At 50.6% G+C, this 10000-nt stretch overlaps 1 protein-coding gene across 1 annotated transcript in view; it reads left to right on the top strand.

Annotated features, from left to right (window-relative positions):
• dcaf5 (ddb1 and cul4 associated factor 5) overlaps positions 1–7674 on the top strand; it is a 15494-nt gene extending 7820 nt beyond the window's left edge. Inside the window, exons 7-9 of the mRNA XM_061034500.1 lie at positions 1140–1206; positions 3595–3722; positions 5880–7674. Of these exons, the coding sequence (XP_060890483.1) occupies positions 1140–1206; positions 3595–3722; positions 5880–7088 (1404 nt within the window). The 3' untranslated portion in view covers positions 7089–7674. The remainder of the gene's footprint in view (positions 1–1139; positions 1207–3594; positions 3723–5879) is intronic.
• The last annotated feature ends 2326 nt before the right edge of the window (positions 7675–10000 follow it).

Below are 10000 nucleotides of genomic sequence, written 5' to 3'. Positions count from 1 at the left end.
CCGCTGAAGGTTTGATGGGACAGAAAGAGGGAGGGGGCTCAGGGTGAGACATTCCTGCCTGACGTGTCCTCTGGGAACCTGAGGAGGAGCATGCAGGTGTTCATGAGCCCTGCAGACACAGGCTGCAGTGTGAGTGATTTATCACCACCACTGAGCTGCTTTATCTCTGGTAACATACAAAACTCTTCTTATCCTCGCTCAGAAGAGGACGAGTGGGATACAAAGTGCAACGCTTTATGTTTTTAGAAACCGGCAGAATTTTAACAGCAGGAAATAAAGAGGAGAAAGTGAATCCACAAACTCACTAACAGATACCGTCCAATGAATGAGAACAATCTTCAGATGGTTGAATAAGAGTCTGTTAACGGAGTATTTTGTTGCTAGGTTACCAAAGTTAACTTCCCTGTCCCTTTTAGGTCGTTTTTTTTTTTTAATTGCTCTGTATACTTTATATTTAATTTAATTTAATGAAATGTCACAAAGAAAGCCTCAGAATAATGGAACTGAATCAGGTCCTGAGATTCTCAAAGGCGGAAGTGTAACATCATGCAGTTCCTCGAGTGTCCACTAGAGGCTGGCTGCAGAAGCACAGGAAGTCACATACACACCCATTCTAAAAACAAATTGTGTTGGTTTACTTTAAAGAGCCTCCTTCTGGTCAAAGCCACGGCAGGATACGCCGATGTATACCCTGGGATTAAGAGAGCGTCGGCCGTGATGTTTGCACGCGGTCCTCTTCTCCCTTCATGGAAGTTTTTTAAACTCAGCCAAACATTCTCATGAATATGAAACGCCTTCTATCCTGATATAGCCCCCTGAATGATACACGCTGTCTCTCTGAAGAACACGTTGATTAGAAGCAGGTGTTGTGGCGCTGCATGTACCTACAGCTTCAAGTGGAACCATCTGTCTGATGGAGTCTAACGAGAGTTCAGACGGGGAGCGGGAGAGGGTCAGACTGTCGCCGCACGTCAGGAGCCGGTTTGATCCATCAAATCCGTCAGGAAACCAAGCGCTGCGATAAAATCTGACGCGTTCGTACTGCATGTCGACCCCCGAAAGGTTTCCTCGTCCCTGACGTCCGATGGAAAGTTGAGTTTAACTTAAATATGTAAACATCTCTCTGTTTCCCTCCTCAGTACATCTTGTCTGGATCCGATGACTTCAACCTCTACATGTGGAAAATACCCAAGGATCCAGAAGCTGGTGAGTCTGTTTACCTGCAGACGTTACAGTCTGTTTACCTGCTGCAGACGTTACAGTCTGTTTACCCGCTGCAGACGTTACAGTCTGTTTACCCGCTGCAGACGTTACAGTCTGTTTACCTGCTGCAGACGTTACAGTCTGTTTACCCGCTGCAGACGTTACAGTCTGTTTACCCGCTGCAGACGTTACAGTCTGTTTACCCGCTGCAGACGTTACAGTCTGTTACAGTCTGTTTACCTGCAGACGTTACAGTCTGTTTACCCGCTGCAGACGTTACAGTCTGTTTACCCGCTGCAGACGTTACAGTCTGTTTACCCGCTGCAGACGTTACAGTCTGTTTACCCGCTGCAGACGTTACAGCCTGTTTACCTGCTGCAGACGTTACAGCCTGTTTACCCGCTGCAGACGTTACAGCCTGTTTACCCGCTGCAGACGTTACAGTCTGTTTACCCGCTGCAGACGTTACAGTCTGTTTACCCGCTGCAGACGTTACAGTCTGTTTACCCGCTGCAGACATTACAGCCTGTTTACCCGCTGCAGACGTTACAGCCTGTTTACCCGCTGCAGACGTTACAGCCTGTTTACCCGCTGCAGACGTTACAGCCTGTTTACCCGCTGCAGACGTTACAGCCTGTTTACCCGCTGCAGACATTACAGCCTGTTTACCCGCTGCAGACGTTACAGCCTGTTTACCTGCAGACGTTACAGTCTGTTTACCTGCTGCAGACGTTACAGTCTGTTTACCCGCTGCAGACGTTACGGCCTGTTTACCCGCTACGGACGTTACGGTCTGTTTACCTGCTGCGGACGTTACGGTCTGTTTACCTGCAGACGTTACAGTCTGTTTACCTGCATACATTACAGCCTGTTTACCTGCTGCAGACATTACAGCCTGTTTACCCGCTGCAGACGTTACAGCCTGTTTACCTGCAGACGTTACAGCCTGTTTACCTGCTGCAGGCGTTACAGCCTGTTTACCTGCTTCAGACGTTACAGCCTGTTTACCTGCTGCAGGCGTTACAGCCTGTTTACCTGCAGACGTTACAGTCTGTTTACCTGCTGCAGACGTTACAGTCTGTTTACCTGCTGCAGACGTTACAGTCTGTTTACCAGCTGCAGACGTTACAGTCTGTTTACCTGCTGCAGACGTTACAGTCTGTTTACCAGCTGCAGACGTTACAGTCTGTTTACCTGCTGCAGACGTTACAGTCTGTTTACCTGCTGCAGACGTTACAGTCTGTTTACCCGCTGCAGACGTTACAGCCTGTTTACCCGCTGCAGACGTTACAGCCTGTTTACCCGCTGCAGACGTTGCAGACGTTACAGCCTGTTTACCCGCTGCAGACGTTACAGCCTGTTTACCTGCTGCAGACGTTACAGCCTGTTTACCTGCAGACGTTTCAGTCTGTTTATCTGCTGCAGACGTTACAGTCTGTTTACCTGCTGCAGACGTTACAGCCTGTTTACCCGCTGCAGACGTTATGGTCTGTTTACCTGCTGCAGACGTTACAGTCTGTTTACCTGCTGCAGACGTTACAGTCTGTTTACCTGCTGCAGACGTTACAGCCTGTTTACCTGCAGACGTTATGGTCTGTTTACCTGCTGCAGACGTTACAGCCTGTTTACCTGCTGCAGGCGTTACAGCCTGTTTACCTGCTTCAGACGTTACAGTCTGTTTACCTGCTGCAGGCGTTACAGTCTGTTTACCTGCTGCAGGCGTTACAGTCTGTTTATCCGCTGCAGACGTTACAGTCTGTTTACCTACTGCAGACGTTACAGTCTGTTTACCTGCTGCAGGCGTTACAGTCTGTTTATCCGCTGCAGATGTTACAGTCTGTTTACCCGCTGCAGACGTTACAGTCTGTTTACCTGCTGCAGACGTTACAGCCTGTTTACCTGCAGACGTTACAGTCTGTTTACCTGCTGCAGATGTTACAGTCTGTTTACCCGCTGCAGACGTTACAGTCTGTTTACATGCTGCAGACGTTACAGTCTGTTTACCTGCTGCAGGATGAATCCTTTAAACCTGAATATAAAACCCCGCCCTGGTTTAAAGCAGATCTTTTTTCATGAGGTTTCTCTGCTCCTCCTCTTTGCTCCACTTTCTCTCTGAAGAATGTAACCATCAGAGAATGAGGTCGTTGGTCGCTCTGCAGCAACACCTGACACATTTATGGATTTTATTTTCCTCACTCTGAAAGAATGTGCTCAGGGCCTTCAGTGTGTGACTAACGGCCGGCGGCTTCTGAAGACCACATTCCTGCTCTGTGTAACATTTCATCTGTCGGGTCTGAAGTCGGGAATAATCCAGATCTCTTTGAGTCTTTTCATCATTTCCTGTCTGAGCTTTTCTTTCAAACTAACACACTTCCTGTTCTTCCTTTAAAGGAGGTGCGGGTCGGGTGGTAAACGGGGCTTTCATGGTCCTGAAGGGTCACCGCTCCATAGTGAACCAGGTCCGCTTCAACCCGCACACCTACATGATCTGCTCGTCGGGTGTGGAGAAAGTCATCAAGGTGAGCACTGAGCCTTAGAAGAGAGAAGAGGGAGGTCACTCTACAGCGTCAGGAGGATTGAAGGGTCGGTGTTCTGAACACTGATCTCCAGTGACAGCACACACACATTAACTGATGGAGCTCCCACTTCCCCCTGTGATATCATGAAAAAGATGGATTCCCCTTATCAGATGATGTAGGGCAGTGTTTGAAGACGAGGTCATGGGAAGAAATGAACACTTTCACAGAGTCAATATTTCTGTCTGATCGGATCCAGAGCACGATGAGGGACACAATGATCCAATGTTTCCAGATCCTGTTCCCCGGGATAGACCAGCAGGAAGTGAGAATACACGTCATGTGTGATGACATGCAGTCACTGAAATAAAGATAAAAAGTTTGATTTATGAGCGATAATAAGTAGTGAATATTATTATCCCTCCAGGGACGCAAGGGGACCCAAAGTTTGTATGTTTAGAGTCTTTATTTTTCAGTGACATCACAGGAGCAGCTGTTTGAATTATTCTCACCAGCTCTTCTTCTCTTTTGTTGAAGTAACTGAAGCTCTTTGTTCTGAACATTTTAGTGCACAGAGTGAAAAATGATACAGGACACCATGTTCTGTTTTTAGAGCTCATCAATAAGAGAACCTTTCTCACTGACCCTCTCCTGTCTCTCCTCTCCTCTCCTCTCCTTTCCTTTCCTTTCCTCTCCTCTCCTCTCCTGTCTCTCTTCTCCTCTCCTCTCCTCTCCTGTCTCTCTTCTCCTCTCCTCTCCTCTCCTGTCTCTCCTCTCCTCTCCTTTCCTTTCCTTTCCTCTCCTCTCCTCTCCTGTCTCTCTTCTCCTCTCCTGTCTCTCTTCTCCTCTCCTCTCCTCTCCTGTCTCTCTTCTCCTCTCCTCTCCTTTCCTCTCCTTTCCTCTCCTCTCCTCTCCTTTCCTTTCCTTTCCTCTCCTCTCCTCTCCTCTCCTGTCTCTCCTCTCCTCTCCTCTCTTGTCTCTCCTCTCCTCTCCTGTCTCTCCTCTCCTGTCCTCTCCTGTCTCTCCTCTCCTCTCCTGTCCTCTCCTGTCTCTCCTCTCCTCTCCTGTCTCTCCTCTCCTCTCCTGTCTCTCCTCTCCTGTCTCTCCTCTCCTCTCCTGTCTCTCCTCCTCTCCTGTCTCTCCTCTCCTCTCCTGTCTCTCCTCTCCTGTCTCTCCTCTTCTCTCCTCTCCTCTCCTCTCCTGTCTCTCCTCTCCTGTCTCTCCTCTCCTCTCCTGTTTCTCCTCTCCTGTCTCTCCTCTCCTCTCCTCTCCTCTCCTCTCCTGTTTCTCCTCTCCTGTCTCTCCTCTCCTCTCCTCTCCTGTCTCTCCTCTCCTGTCTCTCCTCTCCTCTCCTCTCCTGTCTCTCCTCTCCTTTCCTCTCTTGTCTCTCCTCTCCTGTCTCTCCTCTCCTGTCTCTCCTCTCCTCTCCTCTCTTGTCTCTCCTCCTCTCCTCTCTTGTCTCTCCTCCTCTCCTCTCTTGTCTCTCCTCTCCTCTCCTGTCTCTCCTCTCCTGTCTCTCCTCTCCTCTCCTCTCCTGTCTCTCCTCTCCTCTCCTCTCCTCTCCTGTCTCTCCTCTCCTCTCCTCTCCTGTCTCTCCTCTCCTCTCCTCTCCTCTCCTGTCTCTCCTCTCCTGTCTCTCCTCTCCTCTCCTCTCCTGTCTCTCCTCTCCTGTCTCTCCTCTCCTCTCCTCTCCTGTCTCTCCTCTCCTGTCTCTCCTCTCCTCTCCTGTCTCTCCTCTCCTGTCTCTCCTCTCCTCTTCTGTCTCTCCTCTCCTGTCTCTCCTTTCCTCTCCTGTCTCTCCTCTCCTCTCCTGTCTCTCCTCTCCTGTCTCTCCTCTCCTCTCCTGTCTCTCCTCTCCTGTCTCTCCTCTCCTCTCCTATCTCTCCTCTCCTGTCTCTCCTCTCCTGTCTCTCCTCTCCTCTCCTGTTTCTCCTCTCCTGTCTCTCCTCTCCTCTCCTGTCTCTCCTCTCCTCTTCTGTCTCTCCTCTCCTGTCTCTCCTTTCCTCTCCTGTCTCTCCTCTCCTCTCCTCTCCTGTCTCTCCTCTCCTGTCTCTCCTCTCCTCTCCTCTCCTCTCCTGTCTCTCCTCTCCTGTCTCTCCTCTCCTCTCCTGTCTCTCCTCTCCTCCTCTCCTCTCCTCTCCTCTCCTCTCCTCTCCTCAGGTGTGGAGTCCTTACCAGCAGCCTAACAGTCTAGGTGACCTGGACGGTCAGGTGGAGGATAAGTCTCGCAGCCTCTACACGCACGAGGAGTACATCAGCCTGGTGCTGAACAGCGGCAGCGGTCTCTCCCACGACTACGTCAGCCAGTCCATCCAGGAGGATCCTCGCATGATGGCGTTCTTTGACTCTCTGGTGAGGCGAGAGATCGAGGGGTGGAGCTCAGACTCGGACAGCGACCTGAGCGAGGAGGCCATCATGCAGCTGCACGCCCGAGGACGCCGCACCGCTCGGGCCACGCCCACCGCCCCCGTAGCTCCGTCTGCTGCCAGTCACCACAGCGACTCAGACAACTCGTCCTCGTCTTCTCTGGCGGGACCCGACGCCTCGGGAGGGGAGGAGCCAGCGGGAGCGGCGGCGGAGGGTCAGCAGAGGAGGCGGAGGAGGCAGAGCAGGAATCAGTCCGGCTTCCTCGTAAACGAAGACTCGGACTCGTCTGAGTTCTGGCTCGACCCGATGCCGCGGCCTCGCTCCCCGAGTCCCAGAGACAACTCCACGCTGTCGAGCCCCGCCTCCTCCCCCTCACTTCCTGCAGGAGCCTCCAGCTCCTCCTCATCCACCTCCAGCTCCAGCAGCGACGACGAGGAGCGCCGCAGCGCAGTGAGGCGACGCAACGTGATGAGGCGGAGACGCATGAACGTTGTGTCTCGAGCCGGGGATCGACCCGAGTCCGTGCAGGCTTTGTTCTCCGCCGTCGACTCCTGCATCTACCCGTCCATATCGGTGGACGATCTGTCGTCCTCCTCGTCGGGGGTGGAGCCAAACTCGCTCCAAATCAAGCTAAGCGACGAGGAGGAGAAATGTCTGAGCCCGTCTGACTTTGTGTGTCGCAGCCCGGTGATGTCGCCCGCCGAGGACGAGGGAGAGAGGACTGCCCGACTGTCAGCCGCGTCCCCGCCGCCGCAGCTCGCACTGAGGAAGGACAGCTGGGACGGCGGCGAGGCCTGCAGCTCGGGGGCTTTGGACTCTCAGAGCCGATGCAGCCCCGGAGCGAACGGGCAGCACCGGACAGCGAGCGAAAACCTGCACGTGTCGTCAGAATCAGAAGAAGACGACACGAGGACGCCACAGAGCGCTCTGAAAAGGACTCACGGGACGTCAGAGGAGAGCGAGTCCGGCTCCTCGCCGTCAGAGAAGAAGTTAAAAACGTAATCTGTTTGTCACGCTGGATAAAAAACATTCATGACTCGATTAAGACGTTTTTTTTATGGGTTTCTTTAACTCAGATTTTCATTTGGCTTCTCTTGACATGTGAAACATGAAGCCGAGCTGAAGATTTATTTTATTTTAGAAAAGTGAATCAAAGTCGTCGTTCTGTTGGTCAAACCAGCGATGACGCTAAAAGATGCAGAATATGAAGCTAAGCTCATGTTGTTGATGCTGTTTTAAAGTGAAGCTGAGATTTTCCTGCAGCATCAGCGTTTCTGTCTCATGCTCTGGTTGATGCAGGAAGCTCCGCCCACCATCTGAAGCTCGTCCAATCATAATGCAAAAAAAAAAGCTGTGCAGCATTTTGAGTTTTTGAGGTTTCCCCGAGCGAGGATGTGACGAGTCGACGTGTGTCTGTAGAAAATGTAGGGAGCAGCATTTGTTAAAGCTGTGTGTTGAAATTATGCTTTCAGTGTCTCCTCCCCCTTGTTTTTTGGTCTCCTTGCCCCGCCCCCCTCCTCCTCGGTATCAGCACCAGCCAGCGCTCGCTTTTGTTTTTCCTGTAATTAAAGAAGAATTTGTTCTTCAGGTTTTGATTTGATCTGTGAAATATTTACTGACTCACATCCATCAGCTCACTGCTAACAGGGTCGCCATGGCAACGCACCCTCGACTCTCCGGTGGAGAAAAAAAAAAAGTGGAATATTTATAAAATCCACATAAACAACATCTCAGTTTATTATCAGTCTGACCCTCTGAGGTACCAGGATGTAAAACTGTCTAAATCAAACGATGGCGTTACCACGGCAACACAAATGGATAGTGGGTCATTTATTGTTTTTTAATCATCAGATCTGTCAGACTATCTCCTGCTCACTTTCTGTCGGTACAGAAATGATGATTTAGTGCTCGTTAGACCGTCAGGAACACGTTTCATCTCCCATGACGAGCCGATGACCATAAATGGGCGTGTTTTATGTTTTGTGTTCAGCAGACACCAACTCGATTCACCATCTGAGACCTGTGATGTCACCCCCATCGTCCTGCAGCTTTAAAGACGGCGTTCTCCTGCCAGACGAAGCAGAGGGCACAACCACAAAGCTCACAAAGAAAACGCAGCGCGCGGCATGGCGCCCTCTCAGGCGCTAATCTGAGGTCATGCAGGCGTGTAGTCGAGGGTTATCGGGTTGTTCTTTCTGCTTTCTTTTCCTCTTCTCCAAACTTCTCCGTGTGGCCGTCTCTTATCTGCAGGAAGTAGACACCCTTCATTTAACCCCCCCCCTCCCCTGAGGCTAGTGTTCAAATACTGGCGCTGTTTGCTTCGTGGTCATTGGCTGGGCGGCTCGATGATGAATACAGACAGTAAGGGGTTAACACTTCAGTGTCACAGCTGGAGCTTCATCAGGACTCAGAAGGAAACGTTTAGGTTCAAATCCCCCAAAAGAAACAAGTGAAACATAATGCTGTTAGCTGCTAGCTGTTAGCTGTTAGCTGTTAGCTGTTACTCTTCTATCTGTATTTATTCAGGGAGCGTTTGTTCTGTGTGCTCTTTAGCGGCAGCGGCCTCCAAAGGTCACATTCAGTCACTGCCTGAGAGAAAACAAGAGCTCTGTGAAACCACCTGATTGGTGTTTAAGGGGGGGAGGGGGTTGATGGGGGGAGGGGGCTGAAGCAGACTTTAAGTTAAAGCTTTGTGGATTCTGTTTCTGTGTTTTAACTTACTCTTCTCACTTAATTTTAAACTCTGAGTTACAGCTGGAGGCTCAAACTAAACGTGGTCAAAGTTTCAGATCATGAGGTAATCGTATGTTGGAGTAATCCCAGGATGAGTCTGCAGAGGGCGCTAAAAGCCTCGTTCTGTAAATCACGCCGTAGTTCCCCGATATGAAACCAAGAATTTCAGCAGACGGCTTCAAGCCTCTGAAACCTCTTACAGAGACTCTGTTCTCTCAGACCTGGAGAGCAGCACTCCTCTGGCAGCCCTGCAGCGTTCTGCCCCCTCAGGAAGGCTTCCAGAGAGCTGACCAATCAGAAGAGAGTGGGCACATGGGGAGGGTCTTAAAGAGACAGTAACAGAAATGAGGGTTTTTACTGATGTCAGTATCAGATCATGTAAAGCTGCTCTAAAGGTTTCACACACTGACATCATGACAGGTCAACATGAGGTCAAAGGTCAACATGAGGATGATTAAGGAGTTTTTCTGATTAAACCACACGTATTCTGTAAAAGAGGCGGTCCTTGATATGACTTTAAAATGTAAAAGTTCCCACGCTGCAGACGACCTGATGTGTCCCCGAGCCTACAGCGTGCTCCCTCTCCTCCCAGATGGCGTTCTGGTTCAGGTTGTTCAGCCGTACGTGGTTCAGCTTTAACAGGAAAGACGGCTGTTTGAGAATCCCCCCCCCCCCCAACATGACTGGAATACTTTGGGAAGCTGCCAGAGAGCAGACAGAACTTCTTCACATGACCCACGAGACTCTGCAGGAGAGAGTCTGAGACCCTGCTGGGGAGTTTTTACATGACGTCAAGGAGGGGGGGCGGGGCGGGGCGGGGGGGGCTGTCTGCCCAGATTAAAGTGTGCAGTCTGGAGCGTGCCACCAGAATAATTCCACACATTTGACTGGTTCATTAGAATGAGTTCATTGATGCGTTTAATGAGCTCATGAGCGTTTAGAGGAACTTTTGTCAAACAGCCAATCAGAGAGCTCGCTGCTCTCTGTTTCTAAACTCCAGAGAAAGAAAAGAAGAAAATGATCTGAAGCCTCTTTCTCCTCGATGACGACATCGTGTTTCAGTCGGTCTCTGTGTTAATAACTCGTCTACGATGACCACGATAACTCCAGAACGTTTAAACTGTCAATCAAACAAACACTGTTAGTGATTTGAGAGCGACCAATCAGATCGTCACCTGAGT

This window comes from Labrus mixtus, unplaced genomic scaffold, assembly GCF_963584025.1.
Source record: "Labrus mixtus unplaced genomic scaffold, fLabMix1.1 SCAFFOLD_141, whole genome shotgun sequence".
Classification (NCBI taxonomy): Eukaryota; Metazoa; Chordata; class Actinopteri; order Labriformes; family Labridae; genus Labrus; species Labrus mixtus.
This window is presented reverse-complemented; position numbering and strand designations above follow the sequence as displayed.